Source organism: Populus nigra, chromosome 5, assembly GCF_951802175.1.
Source record: "Populus nigra chromosome 5, ddPopNigr1.1, whole genome shotgun sequence".
In the NCBI taxonomy this organism is placed as follows: Eukaryota; Viridiplantae; Streptophyta; class Magnoliopsida; order Malpighiales; family Salicaceae; genus Populus; species Populus nigra.
In genome coordinates, this window is record NC_084856.1 from 12,837,616 (window position 1) to 12,859,247 (window position 21,632).

Genomic DNA, 21,632 nt, shown 5'->3' on the forward strand with positions numbered 1-21,632 from the left:
GGTTCAAATTACCCGGACCTTAATTTTATAGTGGTCAAAATTTGTTATAGTTGACAAAATAATATTTATTTAACACATCTTATCTGATAAAAAAATTAATAATTCAAATAGATGGTACATTGTCTATTTGAGTTGAAAAAAATAAACTATGTGGGTTGAAATTTTTTTCTTGAAGATATGTATACAATATAAATATAATTTAAAATTAATCTGAAATATTTTTTTTTAAATTTCAAAAGAAGTTTTATGTGATCAAGAAATTAATTAGTTACGCTAAACAACTATATTATTAAAAAAAAAAAAATGTAATCAAGAAGGGTTAGAGAAAAGAGATGAAAGTGTGAGAGTGTCATTTGAGCCCGCCTTGTCACCTTCATCACACAGTTAACAAAAAAAAAAAAAAAAGACTTCTCTATCTTTAATCTCTCTCAGCTTCTCTCTCTGCATCTATTCTTTACTCAGTTCTCGAGCTCTGCATTAGCGTACAGTGGCAATGTCCCCGTATTTCACGGACCACCATAGCCTATGCAGAGCCCCTCTTGCAATCGGGTACCTCTACCTCTCTCTGCTTCTCTCCTCATTCTCGACAGCCCATGCACAGGTTCTTACATCTCTCTTTTCTTGATGTTATTGTTATTCATGATCCGTACAACTTCACTTTCCTTATTTTTTGGAGACTTGACTGAATTTTGAGTCAAATCCCATAGGTGCTACAATCCTGTACAGCAACCACAAATTGTGGGGTGGGCCTTTATTGTGGAAATTGCCCTGCTTTAGGCAAGACTCAACCCATTTGCACCAGAGGCCAAGCTATCATACCTAATTCTATTGTATGTTTTTGGGTTTAATTTCGTGGTTTTGGTGATGGGTTCTGGTTGTTTTGATCTAAAACACTGTAAAGATTGTTTGTTTGTTTTCTTGTGTTTTTGCAGATAAATGGGTTGCCTTTTAACAAGTATACATGGTTAGTTACTCATAATTCTTTTAGTATTGTGGATGCCCCGCCTTTGCCTGGTGTTCAGAGGCTTACTTTTTATAATCAAGAAGACACTGTGACCAATCAGTTGAGGGTATGTGGTCCTTGTTCTTCTTTTTGTCTCAACTTTTTTAGTGACTTGTTTGGTTCCTGAGAATCTGGAAGTCTCAGAAAACTAAAATGGAAATTTTAAGCTTTTTAGTCCTTCGGATATTTCCTGGTGCTATGTTAGATCACAATTTTAAGTTAATTGTTTTTTTTTTAATGCAAACATTGTTGAGTAATTTACTCATCTGTTTTAATTTCATGGTTGTTTGTTAGAATGGTGTGAGGGGGCTGATGTTGGATCTGTATGATTTTGAGGGCGACATCTGGCTCTGCCATTCGTTTCGAGGGCAATGTTTCAACTTCACAGCGTTTGTAATAATAGATCTTTCCAGTTTACAATTTTGGAATGTGTTTATTGTAGATTGGTTTATAATTTGCTCATCTTAAATTCCTTGCAGCAACCTGCAATAAACACTTTGAGGGAAGTGGAATCATTCTTGAGCGAGAATCCAACTGAGATTGTGACAATTATCATTGAGGACTATGTTCATACTCCAAAAGGCTTGATAAATCTGTTCACTAATGCTGGTTTGGATAAGTATTGGTTCCCTGTGTCTAAGATGCCGAAAAAGGGGGAAGATTGGCCCACTGTGACAGAGATGGTGCAAGAGAATCACCGGCTTGTGGTATTCACTTCTGCTGCTTCAAAGGAAGCAGAGGAAGGAATTGCTTATCAGTGGAAATATATGTTGGAAAATGAGGGTAATCATCATATCTGCAAATATCTATTGGTTTTGTATGTTTGTTTGGAGGTGCATGGTCCACTAACCACTGCTTGGTGAATTGAATTTCAGCTGGAGATCCTGGGGTAAAACCAGGCTCTTGCCCTAACAGAAAAGAGTCAAAGCCACTGAATTCCAAAAGAGCATCACTTTTCTTAATGAATTACTTCCCAACATATCCAGTTGAAACTGAAGCTTGCAAAGAGCATTCTACTCCACTTGCTCAGATGGTTGGTACCTGCTATAAAGCAGCTAGAAATGTGATGCCAAACTTTCTGGCAGTCAACTTTTATATGGTTAGTTCTAACATGTACAAGTAAATAGTTAACTAAACATATCCTTTATAAGCATTCTAATTGGAATGAAAATGTTGCAGAGGAGTGATGGGGGCGGTGTTTTTGAAGCTCTGGATAGAATGAATGGCCAGACATTGTGCGGTTGTAATACTGTGACTGCCTGCCAGGTCTGTTCATGCTACTTGTGTAATATTAACTGCTTCATTTCCACGCTGTGGTTTAGCTGTTTTGGAAACAGAGAATCAAAATTGTCCAAATTTTCTACCCTATTCCACCGGGGGTGGGGGGATGCACAGCTTCAATTTTTTTTCCCACAAGTTCTTGGCTTATTTTGGAAAATTTTCAAAGCTTGAGACCAGGGCCACCCTCAAAATTCATCCCTGCTGAAATCATGAAGCCTTGCTTTTATCCCCTTAAATGTGAGATTTATTCTTGTGCACTGATAGGATAGCCAGTAGGAGATCTTAATAAATGTTTAAAACATACCCATGGCCTATCACTGCAGTAACAAGTTAAAAGACTTAATATGGCTTTCCATTACCTGAGTTTTAAACTTATCTTTTCTTCTTCTTTTAATACTGCTCCTACTTTCATTAAAAAAGAAGCAATGGAGACTTGTTTTGGCTATGGCTTGGACGAAATAATTTGATCAATTTGAGTCCCTAGATTCCATTTGTGAAGGGATTTTGACTTGTGGTGGTATTAGAATGTGAAAAAAATGGTTTGAGTATGGTCTTTTGCAGTTTGGAGCACCTTTTGGATCTTGCAAGAATGTTGCCGTGCCTAATGTAAGTCCTGTAACAAATACTGTGGGAAATACAGGTCCGCTGACAAATACTGCAGGAAGCTTTTCAGGATCCGTTCAATTCTCGAAATCTGCATCAACAATCCAATCTCCAAATAGCTTGGTTTTGTACTTGTTCTTTTTTATTAGCAATATTTTTATCATATGATGGATACAGTGAATGATTTCTGGGATGGAGGTTAGGGATCCGCTCCTTTGCTTAGATGGTTAGCAAAAGTTACTCCTTTGGTAGAATTTTATAGTTTCTGTTTGAATTCTCCAATAAGGACTGGTATGCCATGTCCCAGCCTTATTGAGGGGACGGTAAAGGAATACTTTCTAGAGATATGAAGTGTGATTGTAAACAAAGAACTTTTGAGATTCTTAAATTGAGGCCAAAAGTAAGTAGTTGCGCAGGAGGCTGAGGTAGATAATGGCCAACAGCGACCCAGAATATGTTATGAAATGGTTCAGGTATGCAGTGTGCTTCACTCTAAGATTGCATGGTTTTTCAAGAATTGCCATTATTTTACTTTTAGCAAACAATAAACATCCATGTTCCTGATCTTATCTTTATCATGATTTAGATTTCCATAAACCTTGTAATACAAGTTGCAAATAAGTAAATAAAGATATTGCAATTTGAAGCATGCCAATATGAGGACTTCTCTGTGCACAATTAAACAGGTTATTGCCCATATATGTCCCACAAAATTGGGGTCCAAAAGAGAGAATTGGAAGATAGTCTTACCCTTGAACATTTCCTTTTTTCGAATATGAATTATTGTAAGAAGGATTCCTGTTTATATTTCTAGCTTTGACGGGTTTTGTCTTCATGTTTTTTCAGGTTGTCTTTTTGGCCATAGTATTTAGCTGTTGTAGTAAGAATGAAACACATGTTGAAGCTTTTCCAACACGTTACTTGGTTTCAGCCAATACTTGTATTACTGCACCCAACATTTCCTTTTGGTTTGCTTTCCCATTTGCACAAGGGCCATTATTATCCTCTGCATATCATCATCTGAATATCGTTGAACATTTAGATTGTCTGATAAGGAATCTTTCGAGATTTTATCTTCTAGAATGAAACAGGTCATGTTAGTGAGTTCTAGCATTTAGAATCCAAAAACATGATGGGCTTGGTCTCAACTTGAGAATCATGGGCAAGCGATAGAATAAAGCGTAAGCACAACTACAGTTAAGGAATCAAACTATGAAAGCATCAGCAGGACTAGCTATTTGGTAAGTTCTGCCATGTTACCTTTGCAAACAGAAAGCATAACCTGGATAGATTGAAAAACAAGATTCATCTGTACACAGCTCCAATCTTGATATATACTATTACAATGCCAAATGTCATAATTTACAGATGAATAATTAACTACAATGATACAGAACAAGAATTTGATAGCTATCGCTTGTTGTTTATTGAATTTATTAGCTTGTGATAATATGATCGAAACACAGCAGAAATAAGAATCTGTACAGAAAGCAATAGAGAAATGCATACACAAGTTGAGCAGCTCATGCGACTGGCAATATTGCAGCACCTCCAAAGTTTAAAAGCACTCCTGGTGGTTTAATTTGAAGGGAAGGGCTAATAGTCAGCAAATCAATGAAGCAGTTTACAGGAACTCTGGTTCCCCATACATTGATTGATTCGAGTTTTCGGCATTTATTTACTAGATTAAGAAGCCCAATTTCTGTTACATGGCGGCAGCTCCATAGGACAATGCTCTAGAAAGAAAGAAGAGATGTAAAGTCATTTCCAATAAGATTACTTTCTGTAGACCATGATTAATATCAGTTCAGCTAGATTTCATTGCCTTAAAGCAGTTCAAACTCTAGACTACGATGATTTTTTTTAAAAAAAAAATTCACACAAATTAAAAATATTTATGGAATAATACAATTTTTTTTTTAAAAAATTTAAATAGCATATTTTTAACCTATCACAAATCTAAATTGCAACAACTTATTATATCATGATTTTAAATAGCGTTATGTTGCAAAATTAAACTTCAACCTCTCTCCTTAATGTCACGTTTTATAAAGAAAGAATGAACTTTCTTTTAAATGCACAAACATAAATTATGCTATTTTAATAATAATAATAAAAATTACCTAAAATTTTAAATTTTCTATAGCCCAAAATAGCCCAATCCCAGCCTTATTGAGGGGACGGTAAAGGAATACTTTCTAGAGATATGAAGTGTGATTGTAAACAAAGAACTTTTGAGATTCTTAAATTGAGGCCAAAAGTAAGTAGTTGCGCAGGAGGCTGAGGTAGATAATGGCCAACAGCGACCCAGAATATGTTATGAAATGGTTCAGGTATGCAGTGTGCTTCACTCTAAGATTGCATGGTTTTTCAAGAATTGCCATTATTTTACTTTTAGCAAACAATAAACATCCATGTTCCTGATCTTATCTTTATCATGATTTAGATTTCCATAAACCTTGTAATACAAGTTGCAAATAAGTAAATAAAGATATTGCAATTTGAAGCATGCCAATATGAGGACTTCTCTGTGCACAATTAAACAGGTTATTGCCCATATATGTCCCACAAAATTGGGGTCCAAAAGAGAGAATTGGAAGATAGTCTTACCCTTGAACATTTCCTTTTTTCGAATATGAATTATTGTAAGAAGGATTCCTGTTTATATTTCTAGCTTTGACGGGTTTTGTCTTCATGTTTTTTCAGGTTGTCTTTTTGGCCATAGTATTTAGCTGTTGTAGTAAGAATGAAACACATGTTGAAGCTTTTCCAACACGTTACTTGGTTTCAGCCAATACTTGTATTACTGCACCCAACATTTCCTTTTGGTTTGCTTTCCCATTTGCACAAGGGCCATTATTATCCTCTGCATATCATCATCTGAATATCGTTGAACATTTAGATTGTCTGATAAGGAATCTTTCGAGATTTTATCTTCTAGAATGAAACAGGTCATGTTAGTGAGTTCTAGCATTTAGAATCCAAAAACATGATGGGCTTGGTCTCAACTTGAGAATCATGGGCAAGCGATAGAATAAAGCGTAAGCACAACTACAGTTAAGGAATCAAACTATGAAAGCATCAGCAGGACTAGCTATTTGGTAAGTTCTGCCATGTTACCTTTGCAAACAGAAAGCATAACCTGGATAGATTGAAAAACAAGATTCATCTGTACACAGCTCCAATCTTGATATATACTATTACAATGCCAAATGTCATAATTTACAGATGAATAATTAACTACAATGATACAGAACAAGAATTTGATAGCTATCGCTTGTTGTTTATTGAATTTATTAGCTTGTGATAATATGATCGAAACACAGCAGAAATAAGAATCTGTACAGAAAGCAATAGAGAAATGCATACACAAGTTGAGCAGCTCATGCGACTGGCAATATTGCAGCACCTCCAAAGTTTAAAAGCACTCCTGGTGGTTTAATTTGAAGGGAAGGGCTAATAGTCAGCAAATCAATGAAGCAGTTTACAGGAACTCTGGTTCCCCATACATTGATTGATTCGAGTTTTCGGCATTTATTTACTAGATTAAGAAGCCCAATTTCTGTTACATGGCGGCAGCTCCATAGGACAATGCTCTAGAAAGAAAGAAGAGATGTAAAGTCATTTCCAATAAGATTACTTTCTGTAGACCATGATTAATATCAGTTCAGCTAGATTTCATTGCCTTAAAGCAGTTCAAACTCTAGACTACGATGATTTTTTTTAAAAAAAAAATTCACACAAATTAAAAATATTTATGGAATAATACAATTTTTTTTTAAAAAAATTTAAATAGCATATTTTTAACCTATCACAAATCTAAATTGCAACAACTTATTATATCATGATTTTAAATAGCGTTATGTTGCAAAATTAAACTTCAACCTCTCTCCTTAATGTCACGTTTTATAAAGAAAGAATGAACTTTCTTTTAAATGCACAAACATAAATTATGCTATTTTAATAATAATAATAAAAATTACCTAAAATTTTAAATTTTCTATAGCCCAAAATAGCCCAATCCCACTAGAAAAATAACATGGAAGCATCTAAAACGTGGACAAATGTTAGCGGACATTGGTGTCCAAAACGGGCATCGGGGTAATGTCAGCAGGAAACGCACCTTTAAACGTGGACAGCTATCTGCAATAGCAAATAAAGACTCATCTGTGACAAATGTACCACCAATGTTCAGGTGTTGCAATGAATTAGCCCTTGAAATCTGTTGAAAAACGAAGCAAACTATGAAATATAGCAACACGCCTCTAGGTTGAATTATTTCGCATGATTGCTTGTAGACTACTACTAGCACAGACATCAAAGCTTAACACATGAATGCTCAGCGGCAAAGTTATATTTATCGTTTTGAAGAAGCTATTATCACATACCAGTTGAACAACACCCCTGTCAGTGATCCTGGCCATGCCCCATAGAGATATGGATGTCAAGTTGCCAATACAATTTGCCAGAGAAATTTGATACAGTCCATTGTCAGTTATCTGGCAATCCCAACGGCTCCTAGAACTGAAAATAGAATAGGAAAATGAGAAAGTATTTTCAAGCTCCAGATAACGAATTTCAACCATTACATATATTCAACACAGTTAATCATCAACATTAAAATAGCCCTTGAATACATAATAGGATTGGAAGGATTAAAATTCCCACTACTATAAAAGGCTCAGGCTGTTCTATGCATTATTGTTCACTGGGCATTTCTCCAGCCATTCACAATATCTATGATCTCAAAAGACATTGAAGATAGAGACCTAACTGCTTATGCTTGAGTCTTTCAAGAAATGCTCAAATTTATAGGAATCATGTCATGCAACTACCATGGCAAATGATCACACATGGAAAAACTGAAAATCAGTCTCAGATATCCTCCGCCTAATCTCATAAAACCCAAAATCATAAACGAAAAAAGAAACCAACTTTCATGATCTCTTGCAAACATTGGTTTCTTCTACTGAACAAAGTTCCGATTTTTTAATGGTTTAATTAACAATCAGAGAAAGACCCATCAAACAAAAACCACCACTGAGTTCATTAATAAAAAAAAAAAAATAGTGTCTCGATCATTATTTGAAATAGCAAGGTCCGGACAGAGGGAAAGAGGAACAGAGACATACATGTCAAGTTCTTTGAGGTTGTAAGCAAGGCGTACAAGACGGGTAGTGGAATCATCATCCATCTTCCAACCAGCAAAGCTCATACTGTTTCTTTGAGCTAAAGATTGCTTCACCCCTTCTTTCCATTTCCTGCAGACACTACTTGCCTGGGCTAAATCAGTGAAGGAAATGATGAAACCAAATATGTAAGCCACTAAGTCTATTGGTAAACGATCAATCTCTGCCTCTTCTCTCTCCATATAGATTCTCTTTCTTTGTTTCTTTCGACAAGGAAACAGAGACGAGGGGGGAGAGAGAGAGAGAGAGAGAGATATTGGGTTTCTTGTTGCACGTAGAAACTAGAAGAATGGGTCCTAGATAATTTAAGAAATAATAATTATAAAGGCACGGATAAAGAGAGGATGTGGTAATCTTGTTAACATCATTTCACCAGTCATATATATATATATATATATATATATATAGATGCATTTTAAAAAATGTGGTGAAACTTGCTATGGTTATTTCAAAAGAAATTAAATACTTTTAAATTTATAAAATGATAAAATAGTGTGTATCATATAATAATTATAAATATATTTTTTTCTTTAAAGTAATAAGAAACATTTTTCTTTTATTGAAACTACACTTAATTATTATAATTATAAATCAATTAACTAAATTATGAAAAGAAAAAAATATTTTTTACGTTTAAATGAATATACTTGACTATTTATATTTTCCTTTTGAAAATAACAATGTATGTTTGAAGTTGTAATTGCACAATATATAGTATTAATAACCATAATAGTTATGGAATAATTAATTAAATTACTGAGTAATAAGATAAACTATTACAAATAAATAAAAAATATTCAATAGTTCATAACTTGGAGGCACTGTAATTATAATGCCTTCAAAAAACTATAAAAATTGAGTAATAATTCCAAGTTATCACGCTGTTAAATAAAACCTGTAATTGTTTGAATGTCAAAAATCAAATTCCCTATTCATAGTCCTTGAATTTTTTTAATTGCTTTTATTTCTTTCAGACTTCCTTTGCGTGATCACGCTGTTAAATACGTTATTCAAGGCTGATGTCCATGCTACTATTCAGGTCTCTTGACCAACGTTATGTCAAAGCTATTGTTATTTATTTATTTATTCTTATTAAGAATTAATTATGTTCAATCTGAATTTTTCTTCATATGCCTTCATCCATAGTTTTGAAATTCGGCCCAACCCGACAAATTACCCGGAACCCGGCCAACTCGAGGCTGAATCGAACCGGATTGATAAAAAAATAGAAAAAGTCATAACCTGGCCGACCCGGCAAAACCCGGTCAAAAACCCGGTTGCAACCCGTTGATTTTTATTTTGTTTTTTTTTACTAAAACGCAGCTATTTTGAAAATTTTTTAAAATAAGGATTGACTCGGCCGACCCGGTTTAAACCGGGTGACCCGGTCAAAACCTGGAACCCGGGCCTTGGACCGGGCTGGGTTTAAAAACTATATCTTTACCCTTTGGTGTATTTTCTAATAATTATTGTGACTTCAATTTTCTTTCAATAGGGATCTCATTAGAATTTTCTTAACAACTTATTTAGAAAATTCTAAGTTTGGGAACGAGGTGCACCGGGTTCCCAAAAATATTTATTTATTTTTTGTTAAAAATTAATTTTTTTATATGTTTTGAATCGTTTTGATACGCTAATTTTAAAAAAGATTTTTTTTAAAATGAAAAAACATTATTTTGATACATTTCGGCATAAAAAACACTTTAAAAAATAATCGCAACCATATTTCCAAACAAGCCCACACTATAATAATAATAATAAAAAAAAGGGATGAAATATTCTTAGATACATGGAGAACAAAGTATAGCTTTACCATGCAAATAGGAGACATGTCGTGAGAAGGCTCATAGCAACTGAAAGACATTTAGGCCCACAATAAACATCAATGGTATATTATCGTCTCCACTCAGACATCCTGTCTTGTTTCCAATTCTCTAGGTAACAGCAAACCAAATATGTATAAACATCAACGGTTCGATTTACAGCATCGACGGCAGTTTTGGTTGATAAATCCAATGACAGAAGTTAGACAACATACATATGAAATTAACTTCAGTAAGGCCAGAATCAGACGACTATCCATCCACCATGCCTACGCTCATCTTTTTTCTCATTTGCCTCGTCCGCTGCAGTTCTCTGTCCACCGCTACCTTGCTAATTTAACACCTTCTTCTGCGACTAAAAAGAGACCATCTTTTTGCTTCCATTGAGAATCACGTTGCGTGTGAGCTATGCTCCAAGCTTCTAATCTATCACGGACCTCTCTCCGGTCTAAAAAATCTCACTTGCCTTCCTGTGTTTTACTTTCCCCATCCCTTCCCTTCCCTTCCTTCACGTGCAAATGATGTTTGATATTATGCACCAACCTTCGCGGCCACCCACCCTCTTTCCAATGAAAAGGGTATGAAGTAGCAAATGATGTTTTATATATGAGGCACCATATGTCAATGGACCCCCTGATCATCATCGTCACAGAGTATATTGTGCTTCCTTTCTCAAACCGGGAATGGATCAGTCCTCTTCCTTGCTTGATGTGGACCATCTTGAAACACATTCTAAATTCATATCAATATTTCAGTCTACTAGATATTAAGGAGTGCTTTGATACCAAGTGTAACAGTTTTAATACCTAGAATAAACACATTTTTAATTTTAAAAATATTGGATATCTTTTTATATGTTCTACCACGGTTTTGGCTAAAATCTAGGTCAAATTTTTCTTATAATAGAATATCCTGAGTTATCGACTTAAACCTATTTCACTTCTAAACATATTCTCAATTCCTTAATCCAATCATCTTGGATTATAATCCATGTTAGTCAATTACCACTAATTTCAATTTATCAAATATAACATCCAATTAATTATATAACATTTTCTATAGAAGGTTAGATAATTTATATGTAATATAACATGCATAATAAAGATGAGTATAACGAGATAAATGATTTCATGTCTACATATAAAAGTTAAGCATTAATATTTGCATGCCTAAAACAAAATATATTACAATCCAAAATGAACATATTATATTTAATACATGTGAAAACAAAAATAAGATAAATCTACTTGTGACGTGAGTGTGATAACTATGAAAAGTACAACAACCAAAACATAAACTAATGAAAAAGTTAATACATAATTATTACAACAGAAAACATAACTAAATTCCCTTTTTATTTTCATTTCCAATTGAAAAGTAAGGCATTTATTCCAATATTCCTTATCATATCATTATCTTTCTTATTCTAGTTACCAACATTAACATCATAATGCCATTAATTACCCATAATTCGGGTCAACTAATCAATGTTGATATCAATTCTAATTTGATTTCATTAACCATCATCTTGAGTATGGTTAATCAAGGGTATATTGATTCTAATCCACTCGATATCATTAGCTTTCGTTATATTGGATAACTAATCAAATTTCCATGTACTTGCCAATACTAATACACATTGACATTATTAGCCTTTCTTATTTTTTAGGATTGGCTAATTAAGTTCATTTCCATATATTCCCTTAATGTTCATGCTAATACCAATGAACCTCATTGATATCATTAGTCTTTCATACCGAGAACGACTAATCAAGTTCAAGTAAATACCGATACCAATATGATCTATTGATATTAGTAGTCTTTCATACTAGGAATGACTAATAAAGTTCAAGTAAATATTGATACTAATATAACTCATTGGTATCATTCGTCATCTATACTGGAAAGGATTAATCAAGTTCTTTACAATAATTATATTTTTTTCACTGGACAATGTTGATATTATAGAACCCATTCACATCATTGGCCTCAATTTTCACTATGGCAAATCAAGTTTTTCATCCATTTATTTCTTCCTTTAAGGTTAAAGCGATATCAAACCAACTGATATTATTAGTCTCCACATTGTGGTTGACTAATCAAATCTCAATTCTTCTTTCATTTATTTCTTTATCCATCAATTCATTTATATTTTCAATACCAAATTTAGAAATCATAAAGAAGTAAAATTAACAGTTCTATTTGTATAATAATTAATTTAAAAATAGGTGTTATACACCTACTTGTTATATGTGATGATCTTGCACCTCCTTCAATCTATGATATCGTTGCCGGAATACCTCTTATCAACATAGGACTAATTTCATTACTATTGTTTCTATAAAACTAGGAACCATATCTAGGTTCCAAAATAACAATCTTCATTATTTCTATATAATACATGAAATAAGTATCTCTTTCTGAACTCATTTTACATTTCTAACTAATTTAAGACATCACAATACATGTTCATAATTAAATGGGAACTTTTGGCCATCACAATGGAAGTACTTGATCGAATATACCCCCTCTCATTTTAAAAAACCATGTGTTTCTTTTTAGTTTTTCTTCAACTTCCTTTTATTTTTATAAATCAATTTACATCATCACATACACAATTTCAACATAATTCCACATAACATTGAAATCAATTTCATCCCTCTTGTAAGGATTCCATATGCTAAACCTATGCTACCAAGGAATACACAAGTTTTTCTTTAAGCTTTTACACTATTTACTTCTTTTCCTTTTAATTTTTATACCTATACTAACTCAATTCAATCCAATTTTCATAATAATTAAAATAATTAAATCTATTTCCCTATTCTTCTAGGCTGAAATTCACCAATCAAAAGGGGAGACATGTTTTCTTTCTAATTCTCCATAATTTTCACTTGACCCAAACCTTATTCTTGTCCAAAAACATAATTCTAAGTTAGAAATATCATTCCAAACAACATAACACATCAAACTCAACTTTCCATAATGTAGACATAACTAAATATGCTTATAAACACATCAAAATTTCAATCAATTCATAAATAAAGTTCCTCATCTCTCCTCTCAATGATGATAAATCAACGGGGAAATTGCAAAGAAAACTCAAGTTTTTCCTTCACTCTTTACTCCCCCTTTTTACCTTTCAAAACCCTCACTTTACACTTTTAAAAACCTTCTGAATCTTGAGTTTTTCTCTTTGAACCCACCTAAGATCTCTTTTAACCCTTTAAATCTACATTTTTTTTGGTGTTTTCCCTTTAAGAATTTAATGGAGAAATAAAAAATCCTCTCTCTTTTCTCTCTAAGGTGTTGTCCTCCATAAGCTTTTTTAAGAGGCTATATAAATATATTTGGTCAAAAACCACATACCCTTATGCCTATTTCATGTATTTTTTATTTAATTAGAACCTTATCTCACTTCATTTTAAAATATCATACTTGAATATTTATTCATTGAAAAATTTCTTTTCAATGATTTATTATTCTTTTCATTTTAAATATTTAATTAACCCATTTTATCATTAAGTTAATTTCTGATATTGTTACTAACACAGTAACATTCTACCTGAGATTAACAGTCCACACCTTGGTAAACCAATTTAACATACCTAATCCTTTTTTTTTTATTAAATCGAGGGTTTACATGGAAGGCATGCGTGACTGTGAGATATTAATTAAGGTTTGAGAGCTAAGATAAAATTTTCTTTTAGACATGTTTTTTTTTTATACTTGGTTTAGTCTTAGTTGAACCAGTTCGGTTCAATTGATTTTAGATTTCAAAAACCAAACTAGACCAAAATATTTTTTTGGGTTTTTTAATAGGATTTTTACAGTTTTTTTCTTAGGTATTTTTATTTATTTTCTCAATTTTTTCAGTTACTTGATTATTCTAAACACCCTTGGCATGTCTTAAGTATGTCTAGTATAGAGTTTGGTGTACCCATTGACTTTGTCTTTATGTATTTTATTTGAGAAAATAGCCTTTGACTTTTTTGCATTTGGTTTGAGATATCTCGTTTGCCAATATTCTTAGGCTTTTTAGGTGTAATCAAAAGGTGTGTGTGTGTGTCTATATATATATATATATATATATATATATATATAAGGAATTGGTTGTAAGAGTTAAATTAGTCCTTGAAAATATTTGAGTCATAATAATAAACCTTTAAAACTAATCTTGAAGCATTGTATACCTTCACGATAATTTTATATTCATAGTACAACTTTAAGACGTTTTTAAGATTAGTAACTAAAAGCAATGAATACCCTTAGGTCAACACTTCTCCTCCCACAGTAGTTTTTCAGCCAATGCCAACCACCTCTTCAAACCAGCACCGTGAGCATCCACATACAACAGCTCCAATCAACAGCGCACCTCCCTAGCCAGCTAAGTTCTCCTTCCTTCCTTCATTTTAATTTCTCCTCTTGTTTTGTTAAAAGCATGCAAAACATGAATTAATTCATGTTGTCCAAGCTTTACATAACTTCATCATTGAGCCAGTCAATAGAACAAGTTAAGTCCGCCCAGCTCATATAGCAAGTTTAACCCACTAAAAAAAAGAAGAAGTCTTTGATCAACCCATTCCATCTAAGTTGGGTTGTGCTTACAGCCCAACTAGCTTAGTTTTTAGGTTAAGGGTGTGTCATTAAATATATTTTAATATCTTTTTTTTTAGTTTTAGTTTGTTTTTATTTTAATACTCAGCCAAACAAATGCTTAAAAAATCCAAAAAATTTTAGGAAATTTCAATGACTGTTTTGAAATTATTTTTATTTTTGGATCTCTTGTAGTTTTTGTAATAGTTTTGTTTAATACTGAGCTATAGACTTAAACTATAAAATACATATTTAATATTAAAAATATCTTATTCTTCTCTGAATTTTCAAGTAAAAATAAAAAAGATTTAATTTAGAAAATACAAAAATATATTTTATAATTAAATTCAAAACCCTTTTAATTTCAAGAAGCAACTCTATTATTCAACAACATGTATAGACAACACGATTAATATGACTTTATATATTTGTTTATTGTTTGAGTTACTTAATTTAAGTTTGTAGTTGTTAAAATTTATCTCTTTTGTTATTCCTTATATTTCCCTAGAACAACAAGTATATTGCAATTTTTGGTTTAGATTTTTCTTTTGATGTCTCTCATGTTTAAGATTTACTTTGAATTCTGTTTTTTGGATGCATGAATATATAGCTAAAATTTAAATTTGCCATATATATAAACTTTAATGAATGCGAAACAATTAATTTATCGTCGAATTTGAGTATTACCACAAAATTAATATAGTTGTATTATTTATTTATTTACTAATATTTTGTTTAATAAATTAGTTGTATTAGTTCTTTTATTTATCTCTCTCTTTGGTTCATGAATCACTAATTAACTCATTCTCTTGTGAGGGGATTAATTCCTTCTTGCTAAAATAAATAGGCATCCTCCAAAAACAGCACTTCTTCGTCATTTACGAATTTGTTTTTTCTATTTATTTGTTTTCAAAGATCTAGAATGAATAATACAAGAAGATCTATCATAAGATCTTGGTTGTTTCCTCGCTTTCTATTTTGTGTTATACATAATAAGGTTTAATTTAAATAATAAATGAAGATCTAATTATTATTCAAACTTGGATTTGCTGATAATTTAAGGAGGGAAAGTCATAACAAAAACTATAACAATCACAGAGTTAATTAATATACACAGCCGCAAAAAACAAAAAATAATAATTAAAGTTTAGAATTACTCATTCATTATTTATTATTTAGAGTTGGAAACTTCACATTCTTGATGAAATTCAAATGAGCTGTTGTTGCTGCGATTCACATAATATTTAGGAATGTGTTTGAAACCTCTTTATATATATATATATATATATATATATATATATATATAAAAATTTAATTTTTTTTATTTTTAAATTGTTTTGATATGATAATGTCAAGAATATTTTTTAAAATATATTATTTTAATATATTTATGAAGAAAAAACATTTTAAAAAAAACTAAAATTACACTTTTGAATTTTTTTTTATAATCTAAACCCCGTATCTTAAAGCCCATTAGACCCGGCTAACGTTGATGTGTTTTATTCCTATGTCTCAAACTCAAGACATTATTTAATGAAAACAAAATTCGAAACTACTTGAACCAAGTTACAACCCCCTAGTTTGACATCTTTCTGACTACTTATGACTAGGGCAGTTCGTTGAATATTATGTATGAAATTAATTATTAGCTGAAAAAATATTTAAAACAGAATTCCTTATGTGATAGGATTTGTTATTTAATGCAATCCTATGTGCAATAAACAGTAGGGTTTCGGTGGTATAGAAGTCTGGCTTTAGCCCAAGAGTAATAGAAGAGTCTTGTTTTGAGATTTTTTTTCTTATCCTCGTCATGGAGACTTACCCTTCTTTCTTCATGGTTTGAAACCCCTTTGTGGGTGTTCGCGTTAATCTGTTTCCCCCTGCTCCTTTTATGTGAACCTGTTTTGTCTTCTTCCATGTCATGTTGATCAGTCGGTCTAGTTTAATAGTTCGGAGTTAACTCACGTGGAGGATCCTGAAAGTTTGTAAAACAGGTGATGGAAAACTGATGAATCAATTAGCGTTTATGAGTCAATTTTTGTCTACATGCATTCTCTTCTGGTGTTGTTTTTGTGTATTACTAGATAGGACTGATATCTGAGTTTCAAGTCTTTGCATTATCTGCACGGTTAACCCTAATAACAGCTTCCTTCTTCTTCTTCTTTCCCTCAGATTTGGAGGGGAGTCCTGCTTTGGCTGTGTCTATTCTCGAAAGAGGCTGCAATGGCAGGTCAAGGTAGCGAGTCTAATGCCTACCCAGGAAAGTTTTATTTCGGCTGTGGTCCCAATGCCATAAATCATCTGTGCAATCAGAATGTAGATTCGGATGATCTTTCGTTGGAAGAAATGCAATCTGATCAGATGAACACTGCCTCTTCAGCTAATGTGAGCCTGCGCGATAGTCAGCTCGCCAATGGACCGTCAGCTGCACTGGCGGCTAATTCCAGTGCTCTCCCTCACAGCATAGACTTGAATGCTGCATATCAAGGCAATGACATCGGTGACAGTCAGGAAATAGGAGGATCGGACACTGAAAAAAATGCGCCTGCAAGTGATTCATCTAATTCTAATACAAATATGATCTCTTCTGGAATTGCCGGGTATGTGTTGGACGAAGACGAGGGTGGAGAAGATTCTGCCTCAGGTGGTAGGCGTATATCCTGCAAAAGAAGAGCTCCTGAAGATGCTGGACAACTGTCTCTGGGTGAAAGCTCGAGATCAGTGAAGCAAGGAGATAGTTTTCAACAGCCAGCTGTTATTAATCAAGAAAATGCTCCTGGAAGATCCGCCGTGAATAATCACCCAAATTCTGGTTATCCAGGACAGCTTGGAGATAGACTTGTGGTTGGTGTCGGAGCACCTCCTGCCCCTTGTCAACCTTCAAGAGCTGCAGGAAGTGTACTTGGAACTGAAGCTGGAACAAGTTCTGAAATGCACCAGAATTCAAGTATGGTTAGACAAGCTGAGAACTCCCAGCGAAATATCCGTTTGAGAAGTTCTGAAAGTCAATCAGATTCTGTGCCTGATAACCTGTCTGCTTGGACCACAAGGAATCCTCATGTGCAATCACCTGGCCAACTACCTGTGTTTTATCAATTCAATCACCTTCCAAGTTCAAACACAGCTGCAGAAGCGGGAACGGTTAGTGTAACTTCTCCAATACAGCCTTTTATGGGCACTCCCAATTCTTCGCAGACACTACTGACCTTCCAGTGGAATGATGTCACCAGGGCAACAACCGGTGAGCCATCTACTTCCTCTATGAATGGAGGCAATGCCTTGCATCAGGATCTGAACTTGATGAATGATCCGAAGAATGGAACGCTTCCTCCTGAATTTCAAAGGGCAAATTTGCCGAATATGTCAGCAAACCTTCACTTTGCAAATGGGAGAGATTTTCCAGGAAATATATCTCCCATTCCCCAAAATGGCTCAAGTTCACACCAACCATCTGCTCCCACTTTGTTTCCCCAACGCAACATGTTAGAACACTATCCTGGCAGAATGCCTGACCTTGCCAATCGCACTGAGCCTCGGGGACCAGTTTGTTACAGGCCATTTCATTTGAGTGCTTCACCTGCTGCAGAAGAGAGGGAATTATCAGAGGGTAGTGGTAATACAAGGCCTTCTCAGATGCCACTTGGGCAAGGCTTGGCAATGACTGCCAACACAGAAACTGCCACTCGTGAAATGACACTCTGGGCTTTGATTTCTGTTCAGAGGAGAAACAGACTGGCAACTGAGGTGTGCTTAGAAGATTATTTCCTTCTTAAACTATACTGCTTTCATTCATGAGGTTTGTGTCAATGTCTGCCTTTTAAAGAGACTAAAAGACTGTACATTAGTTTTTGAGACCTCGAGATAGTTATGATCTGTTTTAGTTTTTAATTATTTATGCATCACGGTAGAAGAAATTAAATTCTCTAGGCCATCACCATGTACAATTTGTTTTAGCCTTATTAGGAAATATAAAACAAGAAGATAGTTCAAAGCTTTTAGTTGGTGGTATTCATCCCTGCCCAATTTGAATTTTATCCATATATGCTTTAGCTATGACCTCCTGATTAGTTCCATTCTGTATTAGAAATGTGTCCTAAAACGTGCAAGCTTTTCTATATGGAGCCTTGATGAAGAACAGGGGTGCTTCCGTGGACTGAAACTTGTGTAGTTCTGACAGAAATGATAAAAATATATCTACTTACATTCAAGTCTACTGGGATGGAAATGAGCACAGTCAATAGTCTAGTTTGAGCATTAGCAGGTTTTCAAAGATAAAATGGGATGTATGGTTATAGGAAATTGAAACGAAGTCCATTTATCTTGCTACCTATTCTGCTATACAGGTTAGATTATGTACATAATAATAGAAAGCTTGGTCAGATGGTCTTAAGTTCCCTTGTTTTCGGATTTAACAGGTTCGCAATGCTCTGACACTTGTGCGCAGGAGGGGTTCATTACAGCATGGGTTACGGATTCTAGCTGAATCTTGTGGTTGTCTTTATGTCATACATGCCAATTTGCTCTTGTTTTTATCTAAGAACATCCAAAAAGATTGATAACGATATATCTGAAAAGTTTTTGTTGAAAAGATCAAGTAGCTCTACTTAAATTCGATTCAAATGGAAAGAACAATAGTTGAGCCTTTTCCTTTTATTTTTGATTCCGTAGAGAATCCGCTCATGCTTTTGACCATTGATGGTATGCCAGGATGTTATGTTAATTGACCGTTCAGCTTTCTTCGGTGACTCTGATGACGACGAGCCTGATGAGCATGAAGATATGCGTCTTGATGTGGACAATATGTCCTATGAGGTAAGAATTCTTTTAAATAAAAAATGAAGGCATTCATGGATTCTTTTTTGAAGTATTTTCTTCGTTTAAGATAACTTCGCATCCACTCATTTTTTACCACTACTTTTTTTAATAATGCTTCTGTGATTTAGCAACTGCTGGCTCTGGAGGAGCGAATGGGGAATGTTTCCACTGGATTAAGTGAGGATGCTATTGTGGCAAATCTGAAGCGGTGGAAGTATCAAACAGTTGCAGGAGGATCTAGCAGTGAAGATGAACCATGCTGCATCTGTCAGGTGAGAGCTGCTTGATTCTTGTACCTCCTACACCATGAATAATCTGTAGAACAGAACATATGCCAGTGTGGTCATGATTAATTTGCAAGTATCAATAGTTTCACTTCTCCGAGTTATTTTACTGTGCTTTGGTGATTCTCTCAGAGTATGCTTATGCAAAACAGGTTAACTTCAATGGAAAATATGTAATACTGTTTTTATAGTTTTTCGTTGGAAATTTTCTTAAAATAGAAATTCAATTTCTTAGATGGGAAAAACAAAACATTTTCTGTAGTCTTGTACTGTCTAGGAGGTTTTTCACGAGTGAACACGCTCTTAGATTTTCTGGAGGTGAGGTATTTGCTCATCGCTATTTACTGGTACGTACATTACATTTTTTGTGTTATTTTTTGGGTAAAATCCTGTATGCTCTATTCCTTTGCCCAACATTTTACAGGAGGAATATGCTGATGAAGATGATCTGGGGAAGCTGAAATGTGGGCATGACTTTCACTTCAACTGCATTAAGAAGTGGCTCGTTCAGAAGAATAATTGTCCCATCTGCAAAAAGCCAGCCGTGGATGTTTGAGATCGCCAGTCTCGGCTGTGGACAATCGTCCTTGCCCATGGACGATTGTTCTCACTCATTCGCTGACATCTTCTTCCTTTTCTTATAGAACTGTTATCAATTACTGCAACAAGCAGGCTCATGAGATGCCCCAGTGACTCATGCTTTACTCTTGTGGTATTTTATTTGAGTTTATCGTACATGTTCCTCAGGCCTGGTCCTCAGACCTGAGTTGACAGGGCACACACTCCTGATACAAGAAGGTGCAGTATAGCATCCGATTTTCAAGCGTCTCATTTCCAATTCGATTAGCTGCTTGTTCATGGATGCTGGAAGCAGCATTTTGAGACTTTTTTTGGCATATCAGGTTATAGATACACAAATGGAACTCAGCCATGAAGAACTGAGCATCGCTATGGCTCCATTTTGAAAGTTTTAAAGTTCACAGATTCAAATACTGGAATGAAAACATTAATTTAAACTGTTTCTCATTGATCTTGTAGCTCAGCAGCTCAAGTAGCTCTGACATACTCTGTTTTTTAAGGTCTCAAATTTGAACCTTTTCTTTAGTTAAAAAATAAAAATCATCCGTTAAATAGTTATTAAAATTAAATAATTTAGGCAAAACTCCTGAATTTAATTGTGTTAGTGTAATTTATTTATTTATAACCTTGTGTCTTGTGTTTTTAATTTGGTCAATTAACCATTACGTTCTTTAACTTTGTTGAATTAACCCCTCTCTAAATTTGTCTAATTAATCCAATAGCTATATAACTTCCTTGAAGTCTCAATGTTAACTATGCATTATATGAGGCCTTATTATATATTTTTCATTCATGAGATGATGATCTTTTTGTAATCCGTTAGCTATAAATTAAACTAGATATCACAATGATTTAGTTTACATAACATGCAATCGAATCTAATGAAGTTAATCTTGCTATAAAATTTAATAAGAAACTTTGCATGTATTAGATTTGTGGCTCCCGCTCCACCGCTGACCGAGCAAAAAAAATTTCATCATAAGAAAAGAAAGCCAATAAAACTTTTTTAAGACCTCAATCATTAGTTTAATTAATAATTTAAACAATACGATTATAAAAATGCAACAACAAATAAATAGACGAAAACAAATGATAGAAAAGAAGATAATAAAAACTTAATCTGAGTCTACCGGATTCCCTAATTAAATCAAGTTAATTTCTCTTTATAGAAAATATTAGTCTAATGGTTGCTATTTTATTTACAGGTGTTATAGAGGTATATGAGACACATTTCATTCATATTTCAAACTCACACTCAAATTTTATATTCATAAAATTTAACCATAATCATATTATTAAACAACATACTCAATACCAAGTAATAAGATTTTAATTTTCATCAACCCTGTCACTTCGCAAGCTATATATGACCTATAAACAAACTAAAATCAATCAAAATAATACCAAATGACAATAATAATTTCACAATTTTGAAATTCTAAGGTTTAACCACAATCAC

At 33.6% G+C, this 21,632-nt stretch overlaps 4 protein-coding genes and 1 long non-coding RNA gene across 5 annotated transcripts; 4 read left to right on the plus strand and 1 right to left on the minus strand.

The window, feature by feature from the left end:
* Nucleotides 1-354: 354 nt before the first annotated feature.
* On the plus strand, nucleotides 355-3,822 carry LOC133695182 (PI-PLC X domain-containing protein At5g67130-like). The gene is made up of 8 exons (XM_062117047.1): nucleotides 355-601; nucleotides 708-830; nucleotides 933-1,070; nucleotides 1,298-1,396; nucleotides 1,483-1,786; nucleotides 1,879-2,102; nucleotides 2,183-2,269; nucleotides 2,846-3,822. The coding sequence occupies exons 1-8, from the start codon at nucleotides 494-496 to the stop codon at nucleotides 3,053-3,055; spliced, it is 1,293 nt and encodes a 430-aa protein (XP_061973031.1). The 5' UTR covers nucleotides 355-493; the 3' UTR covers nucleotides 3,056-3,822.
* Nucleotides 3,823-5,054: 1,232 nt separating this feature from the next.
* Nucleotides 5,055-6,578, plus strand: LOC133695184 (uncharacterized). The gene is made up of 2 exons (XR_009842389.1): nucleotides 5,055-5,220; nucleotides 5,594-6,578. It is a non-coding gene; the product is annotated as an uncharacterized LOC133695184 (long non-coding RNA).
* Nucleotides 6,058-8,371, minus strand: LOC133695183 (F-box protein At5g67140-like). The gene is made up of 4 exons (XM_062117048.1): nucleotides 8,020-8,371; nucleotides 7,276-7,411; nucleotides 7,011-7,109; nucleotides 6,058-6,483 (listed from the first exon to the last, which is right to left on the minus strand). Exons 1-4 carry the CDS (start codon nucleotides 8,256-8,258, stop codon nucleotides 6,271-6,273), a joined length of 687 nt encoding a protein of 228 aa, XP_061973032.1. The 5' UTR covers nucleotides 8,259-8,371; the 3' UTR covers nucleotides 6,058-6,270.
* Nucleotides 8,372-16,243: 7,872 nt separating this feature from the next.
* Nucleotides 16,244-18,290, plus strand: LOC133694412 (uncharacterized). Its single transcript, XM_062115911.1, has 2 exons — nucleotides 16,244-16,489; nucleotides 16,668-18,290. The coding sequence occupies exon 2, from the start codon at nucleotides 16,719-16,721 to the stop codon at nucleotides 18,288-18,290; it is 1,572 nt and encodes a 523-aa protein (XP_061971895.1). The 5' UTR covers nucleotides 16,244-16,489; nucleotides 16,668-16,718.
* Nucleotides 18,291-18,965: 675 nt separating this feature from the next.
* Nucleotides 18,966-20,727, plus strand: LOC133693655 (probable E3 ubiquitin-protein ligase HIP1). Its single transcript, XM_062114914.1, has 3 exons — nucleotides 18,966-19,307; nucleotides 19,439-19,582; nucleotides 20,019-20,727. Exons 1-3 carry the CDS (start codon nucleotides 19,191-19,193, stop codon nucleotides 20,148-20,150), a joined length of 393 nt encoding a protein of 130 aa, XP_061970898.1. The 5' UTR covers nucleotides 18,966-19,190; the 3' UTR covers nucleotides 20,151-20,727.
* Nucleotides 20,728-21,632: the final 905 nt, after the last annotated feature.

What these genes read in the sequence shown, in the direction of transcription:
- LOC133695183 (XM_062117048.1), bottom strand. Translation starts at nt 8,258, where the DNA reads ATGGAGAGAGAAGAGGCAGAGATTGATCGTTTACCAATAGACTTAGTG. An exon ending in AACCTCAAAGAACTTGACAT is followed by an intron (nt 7,412 to 8,019) that starts GTATGTCTCTGT and finishes TTCTATTTTCAG; the next exon opens with TTCTAGGAGCCGTTGGGATT. An exon ending in ACAGGGGTGTTGTTCAACTG is followed by an intron (nt 7,110 to 7,275) that starts GTATGTGATAAT and finishes GTTTTTCAACAG; the next exon opens with ATTTCAAGGGCTAATTCATT.
- LOC133694412 (XM_062115911.1), top strand. Translation starts at nt 16,719, where the DNA reads ATGGCAGGTCAAGGTAGCGAGTCTAATGCCTACCCAGGAAAGTTTTAT.
- LOC133695182 (XM_062117047.1), top strand. Translation starts at nt 494, where the DNA reads ATGTCCCCGTATTTCACGGACCACCATAGCCTATGCAGAGCCCCTCTT. An exon ending in CTATCATACCTAATTCTATT is followed by an intron (nt 831 to 932) that starts GTATGTTTTTGG and finishes GTGTTTTTGCAG; the next exon opens with ATAAATGGGTTGCCTTTTAA. An exon ending in ATATATGTTGGAAAATGAGG is followed by an intron (nt 1,787 to 1,878) that starts GTAATCATCATA and finishes ATTGAATTTCAG; the next exon opens with CTGGAGATCCTGGGGTAAAA.
- LOC133693655 (XM_062114914.1), top strand. Translation starts at nt 19,191, where the DNA reads ATGGTATGCCAGGATGTTATGTTAATTGACCGTTCAGCTTTCTTCGGT. An exon ending in TGGACAATATGTCCTATGAG is followed by an intron (nt 19,308 to 19,438) that starts GTAAGAATTCTT and finishes TCTGTGATTTAG; the next exon opens with CAACTGCTGGCTCTGGAGGA. An exon ending in AACCATGCTGCATCTGTCAG is followed by an intron (nt 19,583 to 20,018) that starts GTGAGAGCTGCT and finishes AACATTTTACAG; the next exon opens with GAGGAATATGCTGATGAAGA.